Source organism: Podarcis melisellensis (genome assembly GCF_964234715.1).
Source record: "Podarcis melisellensis genome assembly, chromosome: 2".
Taxonomy (NCBI): Eukaryota; Metazoa; Chordata; class Lepidosauria; order Squamata; family Lacertidae; genus Podarcis; species Podarcis melisellensis.
Genome location: NC_138529.1, coordinates 61,943,685 through 61,962,513, shown reverse-complemented (window position 1 = coordinate 61,962,513; position 18,829 = coordinate 61,943,685). Strand labels below are relative to the sequence as shown.

The window sequence follows — 18,829 nt, the reverse complement described above, 5'->3', positions numbered from 1 at the left end:
ACCCACCTCTGCCCTCCTCTCCCCACTTTGGTCATGGGGAACCTATGCAGATTTCCACCCCATCCCCAACAGTTTCCAAATCACTCCTGCGGCTGCATGCAAATTCAAAGCGGCTCAGTGCTCTGTTGGAAAGCTTTAATTGACATTTGAGGATTGCCCAGGCTGGCGGGACATAGGGGCTCCCATCCCTTTTGAACAAATTTGTCCTCTCTCCATCTTCTTTTCTCTCCGCCTCGGTTCTCCTTGGCATATAGAGGGTGAGGCCTTTGAGAATGTGAATGGAAGCATTTGGCAGCATATGTGCAAGGAGTGGAGTTGAGGCATTAAGCAAAATAGGATTAAGTAAATTTTAAAAAGGAGAAAAGGGCATTGGGGTAGGGATGGGCAAATCTGCCATTTTTATTTTTCCAGTTTCTTATTTTCCTAATCTTTTTTGTATCAGTTCGATGTTGTTGTTGTTCTTGTTTTTAAACGCCCTTATCTGGCACTTCAAAGTTCATTTCACTCAGAGTTAACAACACCAATTCTGGTACAGTGGTACCTTGGGTTACATGTGCTTCAGGTTACATACGCTTCAGGTTACACACTCCGCTAACCTAGAAATAGTGCTTCAGGTTAAGAACTTTGCTTCAGGATAAGAACAGAAATCGGGCTCCAGCGGCGCGGCAGCAGCAGGAGGCCCCATTAGCTAAAGTGGTGCTTCAGGTTAAGAACAGTTTCAGGTTAAGTATGGACCTCCGGAACGAATTAAGTACTTAACCCGAGGTACCACTATATTTCAAAATTGTGGCCTTTGCCCACTTGGTAGGTTTTGGATATATCTTGGAAGGCTTTCTATATTGATCAGGATACATTTCTAAGGATGAGGAACCACATGTTATTTTTGTTGCAGTTACTTTGAAGTTTCCCATTTTGCTTTCCACAAAATGAAAGGCTGTATATACCAGATAATGACGCCTGCCGACACCTACCCATGTAGAATGAGCAAACATGTCTCATCACATGACTGGATACACCTGATGACTGTCTTCCCATCTGATTGTACAATGTGTGCATCCCCCATATGAAGGGCAGTATGTGGCTGAAGGTTCAGAGGTGTTCAATGGGGCTCCTCACTGATACATTTTAGGATTGTAGCCTTGATTGGTCTTTCATCAGGCCCCCAGGGTTCTCGAATCAAACTCTAAAGTATACTATTTTAAACTGAAAGGTGTTTGTTTGGGAGTAGAGCTGTAATTGCTGTAGCATAACAGTTGTTCCGACTTTCAGCATGTTATGTTTGGTGGCCAAGCTATGGTAGAATGCTGTTAATAAGGCACAGCTTTGAGGCCAATATTTTGTTTTGCTTTCTAGAGGGCAGTCTGAAAACGTGTGCAGTTATTCACAAAGCACTGATTGTCTTGCACATTCATCTCACACAATTCCCCCCATCACACAGCAGATTATGTCAACAAATATGAGTATCACCCCAGCCAATGAAAGGGTGTAACTTGCAAGCAAAAAGAAATTGTGGAACGCCTTGTGAAACTGCATCACAGTTAACCAACGTGTTGGCCTCGCAAAACGGGGAGACAATGCTTTGCTTATTTTACAAGTGATGATTTCTTTATCAGTGTAAATGCATGTGAAGTTTTAATTTGGGGTGAGATGACATCAGTCGTTAGAAACAGGTAACCATGATAAAAATGGTTGCAGAAAATGGTCCCCAAAGGCAAAAAGAAATGACATGTATAAAGAAGCATTACAGTCTCCCAAACAGATACAGTGGTACCTTGGTTCCTGAACAGCTTAGTTGTCGAACAAATTGGCTCCCGAATGATGGAAACCTGGAAGTGAGTATTCTGGTTTGCAAATGTTTTTCGGAAGCTGAACGTCCGACGCGACTTCCGCAGCTTCCGATTGAGTGCAGGAAGGAAGCTCCTGCATCCAATCAGAAGCCGTGCCTTGGTTTTTGAACAGTTTTGGGAGTCGAACGGACTAAGTTCGAGAACCAAGGTACCCCTGTATTGACTGGGAAATATGGGTCATTTGCTCTTCCTGCCTCGACCAGCAGGTTGCAGACTTGCCTTACCTAATAATCTACAGAAAGGGTTCATTTGTAGTTTTCATTGAAAAAGCACTTTGAGGCTTTCTGAAAACTGCAGTCCTGGAGAGAGTCCGAAAATGCATGTGCATTTTTTTTATTTCATTGCTTGTTATGTAAGTCACTTTAAGACACTTCAGTGTAAAACAACAACCACCACCATGTAAATATAATAAATAATAATAAACTGTCTTGTGCTGTCTGCTTTGATCCTATAAACAATATCACCGTTATATGAAACCCTTTCATGTTGTTCTGTTAGAATAACTAGAAAGGCAATTAAAGGTGAATTCTGGAACATTTGAACCTTGGTCAAGAAGACTACATTACCATTTACTTGGGAATGATCACATCTGAATCCCCTGGAATCCATTGGTGCTTATTCACCGAGTAGTCATACATAAGATCAGGCTGCATGACTCCTGGACCCTGTTGCCAAACTGCACTGGCAAAAATAGTGTATAAAAGAATACTGATACAGTCAGGCCTTTTTGACTTTTTGGAAATGTCTAGAGTGATGGTAAGGGAATCGTGTCTCTGGACTCCATTGTAGCAAGTCTGGGCAGCTGTTTGGGGGCTAGTGAGCATGCCTGGGTGTCTCTGGCAACAGCTTGTGTTGCAGCTGCTATGCAAAGTGAAGCGAAGGCAAGTGGTGCCTGCAATATGTCATCTTGACAGAGATCTGCTTGAGTTTCCTGTTCCAGGGTTCGGTGCTTGGACTAAGCCACTCGTCGTGATGAATAGGGCTATCACCCGCTCCAGCACTCATGTTCAACTGGTTTAACAAAAGCCACCCTGAAAAGCACAGGGGGAGCTTTTCCCAGTTAGTAGGCTATGAGCATGAAATGGCTGCCTTTCACACTGAAAAGGGCCTTGAAGTTTGCAGATCCCAGTGTTCAGAAAACAGAGGAGAAGCATATGCTATATGAGACTTTAATATATATATTATGCTTTGTAACACTTCTTTTTTTCAGGGAAAGCTGCTTAAGAAAATTGCTGAGAGATCATATGTCACCGAGCAAGAACAAGAAGCTGTTCCAAGTGGGATAAAAAAGAAAAGAAAAAGTCAATCTCTATTTTTGCCATATATGGCCTGATGGTTATGTTTCATGGCAGCTGTTCTGGATGTGAGCCACATGACCCCATTGTGTCCTTCTTCTGCTCCTTTCTTCGTTTGTTCCTAGGATCTGCTTCCACCTCTGCTATGATCAGGCTAGAAAAGCAGTGGGAGCACTAGGCAGCCAAGTCTGGCCACCTCCTAGGCACCAGAGAGACGCTACACTGGAAACGTTGTGGAAATTAAAATGGGGACTAGACTTAGCTGCCCAAGGCTGCCAGGTGCTGATGCCAGCCCCAATTACAATTACTGAATGCATTTAAATGGTGAGCGTTCCCAAGGTTGCTCTTTGGGTAGGTCTAGCTCAACGTTCGACAGCAAAAGTTACTAATGCCATGACTAAAACAGCATTATGGTTTGCACTTCCCTAGTGAACAAAACACGACTTGCTGAGCAAGGGAGGACAAGCATAGGATCAGGTTGCATATCCCACTAAAAACAATGAAATGGGATTTAGGATGACTTTTTTTAGGTGCACAACTATGAGGTTTTAGGATGCACCCTCATACACTCACCTGGGGGCTCAGTGGCACAGCATGTGGGGGGGCAGGAGGGGGGAATTGTGCTGCTTAGGCTCCAGGGAGATCGCCCAGAGTGTGAAGTGGTGATAGAGCTGTCAAGGAGTTGGGGACAGGGGGCACTGATACAGCTCCTTTCCTCTGCCTAAGGGCCAAATACAGTGGTACCTTGGGGTTACAGACGCTTCAGGTTACAGACTCCGCTAACCCAGAAATAGTACCTCAGGTTAAGAACTTTGCTTCAAGATGAGAACAGAAATTGTGCTCCTGCGGCGCAGCGGCAGCAGGAGGCCCCATTAGCTAAAGTGGTGCTTCAGGTTAAGAACAGTTTCAGGCTAAGAATGGACTTCTGGAATGAATTAAGTTCTTAACCCGAGGTACCATTGTAAAGGGAGAAACGTGCTAAGCGGAAGGCAGGCTTGGCAAATCCACACCGTGATCAACTCCCGCCCAGAAACCAATGTCCCCACTGTGGAAGGACATGTGGATCCAGAACTGGCCTCCACAGTGTGCATGCACACGAAAGCTCATACCAATAACAAACTTAGTTGGTATCTAAGGTGCTACTGGAAGGAAGTTTTTTATTTTGTTAAAACCGTGTTCATGGAAGACAATCTTACTCGGCTACGAGTGATCGCCAAAGCAGCAGCAGCGCAACCGTATCCTATGCACGTTTACTCAGGAGTAAATCTGAGCGTGCGCCAGAATATATTCCCACGTAAATGCGCATAAACCTGAGCCTTAAGTACCTCCCTTCTGCCTCCCTTTGCCCAAGCCAAGGTGATCCAGCCGCTACCGTCTGGCAGGAGAGAGATGCAAGCTGAAACGACGCCCCATTTGGGGAGTCCCCCCTTCCCACCTCCCTGCGGCGCCTGCGTCAGCCAAGGTCCTCCTCTGCAGCCGGCGTCGCTCCGTCGCCCACCTGAGGAGGCGGCCAGGGCGGGCGGGAGGGAGGGAGGCAGCCCGGGACTGGGCGGCTCCGGAGCGCGTGACGTCGCTACTCGAGCGGAGCCGAGGCGAGGGAAAGGAAACAGCTGCGGCGCTTCGAGGTCAGCCTTTGCTCCGGCGTCTCGAGTGCCCCGCGGCCTGGCTGCGCACCGACGGAGGCGCTTCTTCCTAACGGCTCTAGCAGAAGAGGCCTCCTGGTGCCCGTGAAGTAAGTTAAGAACGGGGGCAGCCCTAGCTTGCTGGGAAAGGGGAGCGGGGTGAGGTGAGGTGAGGTGGGGGAGATGGAAGGAATACATTAGCATCCTTCCAAGATCCCGTCAGAATGGTGTGGTGCTGCGTTTCGTTGCCCGTTTATTTATTTTATATAATTTTTATTCATTTACCATTTAATAATATACAATCACATCATTATGATTCACTTGACCGCTCATAGACCTCCTTCCCTCCCGCCTCGTGGCTTTCAAAATTAACCTTTATATCTTTGCATTGTCTACGTTTTCCAATTCTAGTTGCACTCATTACAAAATGCCTCAAAGTTTAAATAAATATAAAAAAGGAGAATATTTCTCACGACAAGTCTTCAGTCAGCCCTGCTAGGGATGTTAATTGCTTGACAATAATCTTTCAAATATCGTATAAATTCACATCAGTCCTTTTGATCCTGCTGGTTTCGGATTTTTCCCGTCAACTTCGCTAGCTCTGCAAAGTCCATCATTTTCAACTGCTACTCTTCTTTCGTTGCTACTTCTTGTTCTTTCCATTTTGGGGCTAAAAGAATTCCTGCCGCTGTTGTTGCATACATAAACAGTCTTTTATCTTTCCTTGGTATCTCTTCACTCACTTTCGTTGCCCGTTTAAAGCCAGATTTTCTCTCTCTTAAGAAGTATGGCTTTCTGCTTTGCAATGCAAGCCCTCAGGAGCCGCATCATACAAGCTCCTCACTAGCTGGGAAACTTGCCTTGAGTTTTCAATGACTTGGCTCTTTGTAGAAGCCGGTGGGTGTGGCCCGGGCAGATCCAGTTTGGGCAAACTGCCTGATCTATTTGAGTCAAAGAGGTTCAGTTTCTACTTTTGCTGGGGTGAAACTGCAGCCCCATCTATTTAGGCTGCTTTGGCACTCGATGGCGTCTTTGTTCTGAAAGGACTTGTCTTTTGTGCACAACACTGGTTCCATTTTTAGCTAAATTCCCCATCTTGTCTTCATTTGCTTTGCAATCGTGGAGACATATCGTTGTGGCAAATGAAAACCTAGTGCCTTTTCGCTCCTAGCTTTTCTATCTCAGGTTCTAGCACTGCCCCAAATACTAGTCTTGGATTGAGCTGCAGTGGTGGTTTTGTCTGTCTTGTCTGTCTGCATGGGCGTAGCCAGGATTGGGGGGGGCAGGCTGGGGGGGGGCAGAACCTCAGATTTGTATTGATTTTGATGGATTTAGAGGGGCAGATGTCCCCTGCCTCCCTGCCTACGCCCATGACTGTCTGTCTACAGTCTTTGCACACCAGTAGATGCAGCGTAGGAGCAGAAGAAGTTGAGCACCATGCCAAAGCTGTATTCATAACACTAATCCATATTTGTAAGGCGAAATGCTATTAGGAATGTTGGCACCATGGACCCAGAGAGTGAAAATGGTAGCAAATCAATAATGTAAGAATCTTTTTTCCAAAGTAACCCACTCCCCCCAAAACACATGTTGGCATAAAATGTTAGGCATATGTTTAAAGTTTAAACTGTTACCTATTTTCCTGTGGGGAGGGAGGTATTTCTGCTTTTCTTAATTCATAAAATATGAGTAAAGTTTTATATATGATTTCTGTCTTGATGAGAAGTTGTAGGAGGCTAGAAGACTGCTATTTCGATCCTCTGTTTAGTTACATTTGAAAATCATGCCCTTATGATTCAGGACAAGCAGGGCTGGGTCCAAGGCGCATAGAAATGATTGGGGCTTTTTCTTTTTTAGGTGTGGGCAGTGACCATTTTTGTGACTTCTGATCTAATTTTAATAGAACGTATGTATTATCCTGAACAAAAATAGGATTGGAGAGCTAAGGCTTAAATAGTCACGAGTCGTTTCTCAAAAATTATGTGAGCACAAACTGTAGCATTTAAAATATTTTGCTTTTAGTCAGTTTTGTGTATTGATTTTAAGTCTTCTTCAACCCTGAAGGCAATTGCACAATGGAGTAAGCCCTCCTGTGGATCTTACTTCTACATAAACATGTATGGGATTGTGCTGTTTTTGAGAACCTAAGTATTTCTATTATGTTGGCAACTGGGGTCTTGAAGGAAGGCCCTTGACACATGTAAGATGTGTGTTGCAGCTATGAGATCTACCCAGCCTTGTAAAAGCCCTTATTTCCTTCGGACTGGGTGGGGCTTGCCTGTGCCATATTGTTTCTGGAATGACTTTTAGGCTGCTGTTCTATGCTCCTATCTGGGAATAAACCCCATTGAACTCAGTGAGGCTTTCTTCTGAATAGATGTTTTTGGATTCTGCTATAGGCCATTTGTTTAAATTGGGAATGAAATGTTTCTGACGCAGGCTACAGTGTGAGTGTTAGTGCTTAATAACTGCCTTCACAGCATTCTGCCTACAGTGTTTAAAAATAGCCCTCAGCTCATGCTGTTTTGGATTCATGGAGCAGGAAAATATATACCTGAAAATGCAGATTTCTAGCTGTTGTGAGGAAAGGTTAGACGCGTGAGCAAGCTGCCTTTATGTCTAACCCACCAGGCATACTCTTTCAAGAGTGGAGAAGGCAAGGCAGTTTTTAGGAAGCCACTAAAGAAGAGAACAGGCTACCTTGCAGCTTCCTCAAGAGATTCTAACAGTTCTCAAAATGGCTATTTGTTCATTCTGTTTTCCATTAAGTGAAATGGATGCATTGCAATCTCATTCATTCGCTCTAGTAAATCATTTGTCATGGGGTGTTTTCAAAATGTTTTTCTTTTAAGTTCCTACAAAATAAAGGCTTTCCCTAACCTTTTACCAGATTCAGTTGGTTTGCCAGTGATGACCATTCCTGGGCAGAGGGATCCATCCATTGATAACCTTAATATTAGGTTACTGTAATTCTCTCTTCCTGGATTTGCCCTTACAGCTGGTCCAGAAGCTTCATCTACTACAGAATGCTGTAGTGCTTCTGCTAACTGGAACATTTTATCATGCACATGCAATAAGGCTGAGATGCTAGGCTTGAAGAGCAGTTTTCAGGGATGGCATATAGGCCTCATTTTTGCACAAATTGAATTTCTTCTTACTGACCACCCTTAGATGTGTTGCAGAACTAAGCACTTAGTTTCTTTCACCACTTTTCCATTCAATAGTGTCTGTTTGCTTTTAGGCAACTGAAGTCCGCTGGTTGTAAATGCCTTTGTCTGTTTGTTCTTTAAAAGCTATTGTCATAGAGACAAAATGACACCATCATCAGAGATGGGGGAAAACCTTGCAGTTCTTTGGAAACCTAGCACTGCACAAACTTGGGGGGTTGGTACTGGTGTGCCCTTCTTATTTTGAGTCGGTACAAAATGTCTGGGCTAAGAACTGTGTACCCATCACTTGTTCTTTCCAGAATCAAATGAAGTAGAGTTATTAGTCATCAAAGTATGCTTGCCACCCTTCACTCCTGTCATTATTCTGTGTGTTTTTGTCTGAATGTATGTCATCTCCCCCTGCTCCCTTGGCCCCAGGATGGAGGGGGGAAATCTCATTTTCATGGCAGGGTGAAAGCAAACTTTCAATCTGGAGACTTTATACACGGTGCACTCAAATTTTGCATACACCGGATGTGAGCTCCTTGGCTACTGGGACAGGAAATGGGGCAGGCTTCATGAACACCACAATGTTAAGATTTTTTTTTTTAAGCAATCCATCAGTGTATAAATTTTGCCAAATAAGCATTACTGTCATAACCACAACGTTCTAAGATTCTACTAAGAGCAATAGGACTGTGTCCTCTTAACTCTTAGAAACACTGAGGTGCAGAATGGCTATTGATCCAGGCTATAGTATTGCATGGATATGCCCCTCCCACAGGCACTTCTCCTTAGCCATGGATGTGTGTGTCAGTTGCTGCTGTTCATGATCTTGTCTTGGTTGCTTTCTGTTCGTCTACCCTGGGCCCCTCCCCAGGCCACATCCTCTTTGAGTACTTTTGTGTGGCTGCAATGTGTCCTTGAACTGTGACACAGTGCCTCTTGCCTACCTGAAGCAAGGCAGTGTGGTATGTGTGCTTGTGTAGAAACCTCTGCCTTCTTCATTGCTGCTGGGATGTAACCTACGATAAAAAGTGATGGTTGCATCCATTTATTCCCTCAGGTTGAAAAGCTTCCCCACCTCATATCTAGCCTCAGAACCATCAGCGTTCCCAATGCGTTCCCTTTCACACTGATTTTTGTTCAATATATTCCAGCTTTTGTAGGGTCTGCGAGGACAAATGATGAAGTGTTAGTACCACTGATCATGTACAAATCTCTATGTATGTAGCCTTCAACTAGGGATAAGTTGAAACAGCATCCCTGGCTTTGTGGCTGTGTTTCCAAAGCTGCAAAGAGGCAGGTTACCTTTTCATAGTCCATTATAGTGGGGCCTGTGAACAAGGCAAAGGATTTGTTCAACTTACTGTAAGCAGAGACCACACTCTTGCTTGGCACTATTCTCCTGCCCCAGCCCCTTCCCCTCCAGCTGTGTGATGCAGCAGCAAAGAGAAGGCAGGTTATATTGTCCTCACTCTGATTTTAATGTGATGCAAAATATACCCAATGTTAGTGTTATCTGGGCCTTCAAGGGAGGGTCATTCTGTAACAGACGTGTCACTTGGCTCTTTCCCATGCCTCCAATTTATGTGGCGATGGGATGCAGATGGGAAACAAACTCCCCACCCGACAACACATCAGGAATATATGGATACAGAGGTTCTATATGAGACTACTGGCAGCTGCCACATTCTATGCTAGCTGCAACTTCTGTGCTATCTTCTAGGGCAGCTTCAAGGAGAGCCCACTGCAGGGGGCAGGCGGTTACTGCTGTGACCAGCCGGTCTTTGCACCATACCAGTCCCACCACCACCCTACCCCTCTCCTTCCTTGTAAGCAGCTGGGAAACGAGTGCAGTGGCTCCGCCCCATGCAGCAAACTGCTTCTGAGGACATGGTGTCACCACCCAGAGCCCATATATAATAGCAGATGTTCTTCCCATTATATATGCAAGTCAGAGATCTGTGACCGATCTCAGTCTCCTTGTTATGTACCTGTACGATTTACGCCATGGGTAGGCAAACTAAGGTCCAGGGACTGGATCCAGCCCAATTGCCTTCTAAATCCAATCCACGGACGGTCCGGGAATCATCATGTTTTTACATGAGTAGAATGTGTCCTTTTATTTAATATGCATCTTGGGTTATTTGTGGGGAATAGGAATTTGTTCATTTAATTTTTTTCCAAAATATAGTCCTACCCCCCAAGGTCTGAGGGACAGTGGACCGGACCCCTGCTGAAAAATTTGCTGACCCCTGATTTACGCTGTGGTGTGTGCATATCTTACTGCATGCCCAAATTATGTGTTTGTAAGAAATATTTCGAAAGCACATATTAAAACATAATGCCCAAAGCAGCCCTTGGCTCCTTTGTCTTGCTTTAGGTACTCTGTAGCATCCTTCCCGAATACTAAAGGGTTACTTTCTTACTGGAACTCAGCCCAGTAGACAGACCGCAGTGCAGAGATGAAATGTCTGCAAGGAGCTCGCGTACATTTTTACTAGCTGGAATGCCTCCACTCATTGGCGATCTGGACTGCGCTCACAATCTTTTAATGTGGGCCTTCCTCCCTCCCTCCGCCGTCAAAGTCGTGGCTGAGAGCTGTGATGTTCACCAAGCCCAGCCCAAGGATGATCTTGCAGGGAAACTGGTGGGCGGTGCTGTAGGGGCCAGTTTCTGATGTGCCATAAAGTTCAATATATCTCCCGCCCCAAAAGGGTGAGTTTTACATAGGAGCATCCCCTGAGGATGGTTCAGTGTTGGAGCACACCTTTTGCATGCAGAAGCCCCAGGTTCCACCCCTGATATCTTCAGTATGGCACATTTAAGTGAAAGCACATTTAAGTGAGTTTAGACTTTTCCTAGAAGATGTACTGTCCTTTTATGTTAAATTATATATATATATATATATATATATATATATATATATATATATATATATATGCTTTCGTAGATTTTCACGGGTACAGGAATGCAGGTTTTGGTGTCCTCGGGTGTCTTCCCGTGTAAAAGTTGGGGTGTCTAGGCGACGTTTCGACGAGGTCTCACTCGTCATCTTCAGGCTGGTGCTTTCGGCTTCTTGTTACTGGAACAGAGCAGGATCTCAGTGTTTGAGTTCCTATAAATACTGTTGAGGGGGTGTGGTGTATAGCCTCCAATGTTCTGGGCAGAGAGGAAGTTCCCAGGCTAGTGTGCCTTTTCTTCTTTTGTTCCTTAATTACTTGAGGGATATCTTGAGTGATTTCTTGAGTGATATCCTGAGTACCACTTAGGTGGGTCATTAGGTGTGGATTAGTTGCTAAAGTCTTTGTGTCTTGACCTCTTGAACTTTGTGAAGAGTTTTTCTGAGAAGATGGCTGTACTGCACTTAGTTGTGCTCTGGCTTGGCTTCGTGTATAGGGGCGAGCTGTGGTTTTGTGGCCTGTGTCAGCCAGATCTGTGTAGGGATTGCAGGGGGGTGCAGCATCCGGAGGTGCCACCATGGTTTGGCTACTGGATGGTGTCTGTAATTTATCTGTGGAGAGGGTCTGGGTTTGGGTCTGGTGTGGTTGATTGGTGATGGCGTTCTGTGTGCCTCTGGATCTGGTGTCAGTTTTTGTGGGGAGGGCTAATTTCCAGATGTCTGGCAAGCGGGATGTGTCGTCACGCTTGTTCATGTTGTGAGGGTGTTTCTCTATCTCGATGGCTTCCATGATTATTCTCTTGTGGTGATGTTCCATGTTAAAGAGCAATTTGGAATCTGCAGAGCAATTAGAATATTTATTTTGTACCACAGTTTTGTTCATCGTGGTTTATTGTTAATACTGGGAGGCAGAAAGGTATTCCTAGAGACCTGCTCTCAGTATAGTTGGAGTTGGGTGGACCAAGCAGCTGCTTGTGTTTCCTGTGCGGAGTATTCTGAAGTTTAGGTCCTTTGGGGTAATAAAATTAAAGGATTTTTTTTTGCTGGCATCCACATGGTTAATATATCTCCTTTTCTTCTGTTATGCAGCATCCGCCACCTCTTCTGTTAACACTGATCCAGAAGTCATGTCAAGCAGCGGAAAGGTAAGGCATTTTCAGTTCCTGCTCACTTAAGATACTTCAGGTTGGTGACAACCACCACACTGACAATTTTGCCTTGGTGTGATAACCTAGGTGGGCATCTCTTGTTTCTGATCTTGCAACACCCTGCTAATGAGGGAAGGTCACTCAGGCTTTTGATATCAGGAGTGAAGGAACAAATCTTTCCCCTTGCAGCTGTGGTTTGTTTCGGAGAATACGATCTTGAGCACAGTTTACATTCTTTCCTCCTGCAGCCAGCGTTGGAGCTAAACAAAAAGCAGATGTATACTAAACTCCAAAAATGACATCTCTACAGTGCAGAGTAGGATGAGTGAGCTGGGGGGAATAGAAAATGAAGCAGAATGGGGGGAAGAGAGGAGCGCTGTTCGTTCAGTCAATAAAATAAGATATAGTTCAGATTTCTAGAGGCTTCCATAGCAGATGTGTTAGGGCCCTCCAACTCCCATGATCCCTAGCTAGCAGGACCAGTGGTCAGGGATGGTGGGAACTGTAGTCTCAAAACATCTGGAGGGCTGAGGTTGAGGAAGCCTGTGTTAGGGGATATTTGGCCTCAAGGGCATCTTAATTGAGGGGCTGAGTTGAGGCCTTGTTCTGAGTGCACCGCTTTAGGTGTTTGCTGTGTTTAGGGGTTTTGCAGTAGGGTTGCAAAAGGAGGAGCAGCGAGGGAGTTCATTAATTGGACTACTTGTTACAAGTGCTGTTTCAAATAAGGAGCTGGGAACCGCCTTCAGCATTGTGAACAGAATCAGTCCAAAATTTAAAAAGTTGAAAAAAGAGAGGGGGTTGCCACGTTAAATAAATCTGAAGTGAAATCTTCCTTGAAACATTGCCTGAGATGTGTGGGAGCTGCTTTTGCCTGGGTGACTGCTGGAGTAATGATTAAACAACTTGGACACAGGAGTGAGGCTGCCAATGACCTGACTGGGTTGCACATGATTGGGTCACTTAAATATTATGCAAGCAACAAGGATGCTGCTTCCAGAAAGCTGGCACCTGCATGACTAGGATGACATTTAAAGATCTCCTGGGTTGTGAAATCAGTAAGTGCCAGACATCTGTGTGTGAAATCAGTCTAAATGTAATACTACTTAATTGACTTTCTCTTGGTACTGTACTTAATAATTTTTTTGTCGTGCAGAGGATATTGGTCAGGGTAGATGGGCCAGTGGGTATTGCTGGATGATGTGGCCAGGCTCTTTTTCACACATGATTTGGTTCTGAGTCTAAATGAACACTCTCACCATAAAAAAGATGCCAGCAGTTGTGAATTTCTCTTCTTTTTGTGTGGGCATAATTTGAAAGACTCCAATGGTTTAATGTGTTCTGAGACAGTTCATTCTACGTTGCATCACATAGTGGCATGCCTTCTGGGGGGAAATAGAATAAGTGCTTTGTACCATTTGTACATGTGAAACAGTTGAGGTTTGAATGTCTCTTAACGTGATGGATTATTACAGTTTATGAAATGTATTTAACTGGGCTACACCAGCAGCAATATGTAGCTTACTAGTTGGCAGTGAAAGGACATCAGTGAGCTGGGCAGGGTGAGTGAGGACACTATATGGATTTTGCACCTTGGAAAGCATGCCTTGGGCTGAACCTGGCATTGGCAAGGGAAAGAAGGCTTCAGTTGTACCACCCATCATCTAAAGGGCAGTAGAGCCTAAGCCTACTAGATTGGGTCACTGGGCTGATGGTAGTTGTAGTCCAAAGCAACTGGAGAGCATCAGGTAGTCAAAGGCTGGCCCATGCTTTAAAAGGGGGCTGTGAGCTGTAGGTTTTAGAAACAGAAAAACCTTGCATAAACCTACTTTCTAGAGATAAAAGTGGTATTAGTGTACATGCCACTAGCAGTGAATCTTCATTTATCTCTCTGGGAAAAACTGCAGCCTAAGCTTAGTCAGGTGCAAGTGTAGTCTGAGATAATCGAATGGACCTTCATAATCCTTTCTGGTACTCTGCAACAACGGGTTCCTGTGCATTTCCAACTCTGGCCATTGTCATATGTTTCTTGATGACATTTTTTAAATAAATAAAAAATACCATGTTGCTTCATTTTATAGATGGCCTTGTTTCTGCTATGTTAGTTAATTGCCACACAGGGTGACAAGCTGCAAAAAAAAGCAGCCTGGCACTTCATATGTTTAGAACCCAGAAGCTGCCATGCAGAAGAAACTCCCCACAGGCAGAAAATCATTCTGACAGCACACAGTGGGCATCCCCCCAACTTTGCTCTGATGCACTTTGAATAGGTCTGGGACCCTGATAAATATTTCAGGGAGTCTTAGAGGAAATCCCCCAGGGCAGGTGCCAATGAAAGCCTCACACAGCTGCTGCTTTTGGCCCACCTTCCAGGGGTAATTCTTGTCATGCAGTCTTTTTTGTTGCCTAACGCTCTTTCCAAAGATGGAAACAAAAAGACATTTGCAGGCTGAAAGTTAATGACCCTTTAAAGATCTACGGCAATTTCAGAAACGGGAAATGCTTAAAGTTGATGGAATAGTGGGCATTGGCTCCAGATGTGGACAGCTATGCAGATTGTGCAGTCAGTGCTTGCCCACCACTTCCTCAATCAACGATATGGATCAGCAAGGACAAAGGGAACTATGGACTGTGGAACTCAGTTGGTAGATGCACCCTGAACCACTAGCATCTACTAGTTTGTTTGTCTGGTGTTCTTTGGTTAAGTAACTTACAACCAAAACATAACTTTCAAAAGGCCTTGCTTAAGATACTATCTGCTTTCATAGATAGCACTATCTTCTCCCTCCGCCCCTGTATATGAGCATGAGGGTTGATTAAGTTTCATAAATGAACATGCTAGTTTTCATTCTGAGATCTGAGTGCATGGCAAGGGAGATGCTGCATAGTAATACAGTTTATATCCCTGAAAATCAGTTCTTGGGGCATGTTGCTGCTGAAACATGAAAATAAGTAATGGAACTCCCAAAGATGCATACCGGCTTTTATTCCAATATCTCAAACTTGTAGCTGGAGGTATTTTTTTCTTTTTTTGCTCCCCATACCAAGCTGGTATTATAACATAATGTTATAATGTGTAGGGTTTGGGTTTTGTGGTTTTGTTTATTTTTTGTAATTCTGTTGAATAATGAAAGGATGGAATGAAATTTGTTAAAGCACAGCTGAATGCTAAACAAAAGGCCTAACTTTGTGGCCAAAAAAGATGGGGCATCTGTCAGCAGTAGAATAATAGTGCCTAAGAACTTAACACAGTCTCTTTTCTGCGGCAGGTGATGTTTTTTTTTTTTAAAAAAAACCACCATACGAATGGCACAAAGAGGACATTCTGTACTCAAGTTACGGGAATCTGTGTTGATCTTGTGACAAGCACAGATGCACTTTGGGGAGTCTTATCCGTTTCTAAAAATGCATGAAAATGGAACGCCAAAACTATAAGACTTGGAAGCTGCTGCTTAGGTCATGCAGATTCTGTTTCCTGAGAATCTGTTTATTCCAGATGGTTTCCCAATCAATTTCTAGTGCAACAAATGTGCTGTTACACATTTGTTGTCACATGCCTTTTCTTAAAGCTGGACTATTAGGCATGTTGTGCTTTCCTAGCAGCTGGGAAAATGTGTCTTATCCCATCTCAACCCTGAGCAGGAGCAAAAAAGGCCTTCTTTGTATAAATTTATTTATTACATTTATATACCAGCTTTATCTCCCAAGGATCTCTAGGTGGTGTACATGTGGTGCTGCTCTCCATTTCATTCTCACAACAACCGTGTGATGTAGGTTAGGCTAAGAGATGGTGACTGGCCCAAGGTCACCAAATGAGTTTCATGACTGAGTGGGGGTTTGAACCCTGCTCTCCCAGGTCTTAGTCCCAACCGTCTCCCCTTGGAGTTGCACCTGTCCCCTTTATTGTTGAAGACATTTCTGTTTACCCAGATCTTTTCATTTCGAAAGGGTAGTATTTTAGCTTCGTATTGGTTTTTATTTATTGATGCAGTTTAGCTGTTATGCTTTGTAACAGGCTCTGGGCTCTGTTGGAGGAAGTGTGATCCACTTATCATAGGTTTATGTGGTTTCCTTACATGCAAGTGATTTTTGCGGAAGTAATGCTGGGATGCATCAACGTGACCTTCACTTTTTGTACAGCCAGTCCAGAGATCTGGTACAGTTCATAGAGCTAGTGTAACGTAATAAGGCTGTGTGTTGCACTTGGACCCTGGGGACAAGATTTCCAATTCCCAGTTTGAGGGCGAGGCAGTTATTTACGGATTTGTTCAGGGACATATCGCATGGCACATGTGACTCTCGAGGGTGGGTTTTCCTTTTCCTTTTGCATTTCCTGGTGATCCCTACATGATTGAAATCCTCTAGGTCTGTGTTCGTCAAGCAGTGAGCCAGGACCTACCAGAACCACTTCTTGCCCAGTGCCTCCTCACTTTCCTGCCATGCCAGCACCAGCAACTCATTTCAGTGGTGTTCAGGACCAGAGAGGTTACAGGGGGGATGAGGGCAAAGAGTCAGGGGGGTATTAAAGGAAATTAAGGTGAGGGGAAAGGTGGTGGTTAAATAATAAACTGGGAATAGAAAGGAAGTAGATAAGCAAGGGACACTGCTATAGGAGGAAGTGAGTGTATAGGGGGAAGGAAAGTGGTGGTTGCAGGGGAAATAAGGCACCAGTTCAGTGTGAAAGGAGAATGGGAGATTAAACCCACCGGAAATGAGTAAAAATACTTGGAAAGCGATGTGGAGCTGGGAAGCCTTCTTAACTTAACACTTCCGGATCAGCAAAATCTGCCTAAATGAGAAGGGTGAGTCACAATATCCTCACAGCAAATGTCTTTTACTTTGCTTGAGGAAAGCTGAGCTGTGCAACTCCTTGCTGGAAGGAAAGCCCTCTGGCAAATAAATTTGGCCATTTCCAAAGATGGATTAGCTATCAGTAGAAACTGATGTTGGTAATTGTCCATGGATTATGCCAAACTGCCCTCGTCTGCCGCCATTTTGTCACTGGGGGTCCTCAGTAATTTCCAGCTGTTTCTAGTGGGTCTGGGGGATGGAAAGTCTTAGAATCCCTGAGCTAGATGTAAATAGAGTTTGCAAAGGTTGTTCCCTCTGAACAACCAGTTGGGTATGTGTGTGGGAGATGCTGGGAAGATCTATCATTCTCACATCTTGTTACATGAGAGCATTCTCCCAACCCTCTCCAGAAAGAGGAATAATTGTGAAGTGATGTGTCACAAGTCCTGGAATCTCAGGACAGATATTTCAGAAGGTTCTTCCAGAGAGATTAGTGTGGGATGGGCAGCAGTGTCTCAGCTCCTTGTGCATTGATACTTCTAGAGAGGTGGATGTGCAAGTAGGGAACTGTCATTGTGAGACCAAGTTGGCAATATGAATAGAAGAGCAGAATTCTGGGCAGAGCAGCGCCTCTATTAATAACTTCAAGGGCCCTGGCCATCTGTCAGGAAGCCAGACTGACTCATCGGTGTGGGGGAAGGGATAAGGAGAAACTGATTTCAAGAATTGCCTGTGCAGTTAGGATATTCAGATCTCTTAAGCTTTCTTCAAAATCTAGGGACCCATTTCCCACCATTATTTTCTTCCCTGCATGAGAAGCTCTGAACCTGTGACTCACGAAGGAGCATGGGAATTCCCATGGATGTGGCAGTTGCAGCCATGGAAACCAGTGCTAGGTCCATAAACCTTTTTTTACAGGCTTCCCCATATGATTCCATACATATATGAGGCCAAACGCTGGCCATAGCACCACATGTGAAAAGGAAAGTAACTGTATTGCATGCAGCCAAAATAGTTTTTAGGAAGGATTCTAAGTCTTTGTCTAGTGGGGTACGTTGAAAGATGATGCACAACTTTCTGACTGTGGGAGGTGATAGTCTTCTCCCAAAACAACCTGAGCACCATGATCAGAGATAGGGAAGGCTTGTTTGGCCTTGAGCTTCCGGCATCCTTCCTTTCAGGCCTTGCGATGGAATGTCAAATGCTCAAGGGCAGTGCTCTGCCACTGACTTCCATTGTGGTTTCATTTATGCGTTGAACAGTCTAAATACCTCTGCCTCAACATCAAATCTACTTTGCAAAGGTTAACCCTGACAGGTGTTACCAGATGTAGTCTTGCCATACATTTTGGTTCCCAGATTTCCAAAAGTATGGAGGCAAACACCGTAGTTCCAAATTGCCTACCTAGGTCTGGCCTTGGCAGCTTAAAGAATATCTGTTGGCTCACATCAGCTAAGCCACCTTGGCTGACCTGTGCTCTGATGCAACTTGAAATCTGGCTGCTTCGGAGTCTGTATTGTTCTGTTCTGGGCTGTGGTGAAATCCTTCAGGGGGAAGAACTCCACAAGTGTGGAGCAGCTGCTGGACATGCCCTCCCACGTGCCACCATTGTATACATTCTGCACATGGCATATTGTTTCCTTATCGGGCCGCCTAATTGGTAACAGCCTCATTGTCTTTTTCTCTTTGTTTCTAGGCTGGGAGATACAGGGGTTCAGTGAAGGATTATCCAGATTTTGATGCCAACCAGGATGCTGAGGCCCTCTATAATGCTATGAAGGGATTTGGTATGTGTCCTTCAATAGTTGTCTTCTGCGCATTTGAATTTAAAATTACTGTGACGTTAACAGGATTTTGGCTTCATTTTTCCTATATTTTCTGTGGTCCCTATTTTTATCTGGAGTTGCGTCGGGGGAAAGTCAGGGTATAAATAAATATATAATAGTTTCTGTATTGCTTTACTGTTTTAGGCATGACTCATCCTCTTTGTCTTCCACAGGCAGTGACAAGGAAGCCATACTTGAACTAATAACATCCAGAAGCAATAAGCAAAGACATGAAATCTGCCAGGCATA

At 44.4% G+C, this 18,829-nt stretch overlaps 1 protein-coding gene across 1 annotated transcript in view; it reads left to right on the top strand.

Annotated features, from left to right (window-relative positions):
* The first annotated feature begins 4,713 nt into the window (after positions 1 to 4,713).
* LOC309361646 (annexin A6-like) overlaps positions 4,714 to 18,829 on the top strand; it is a 21,394-nt gene continuing 7,278 nt past the window's right edge. The window contains exons 1-4 of the mRNA XM_081896722.1: positions 4,714 to 4,874; positions 11,908 to 11,963; positions 18,451 to 18,541; positions 18,754 to 18,824. Coding sequence (XP_081752848.1) covers positions 11,946 to 11,963; positions 18,451 to 18,541; positions 18,754 to 18,824 — 180 coding nt within the window. The 5' untranslated portion in view covers positions 4,714 to 4,874; positions 11,908 to 11,945. The remainder of the gene's footprint in view (positions 4,875 to 11,907; positions 11,964 to 18,450; positions 18,542 to 18,753; positions 18,825 to 18,829) is intronic.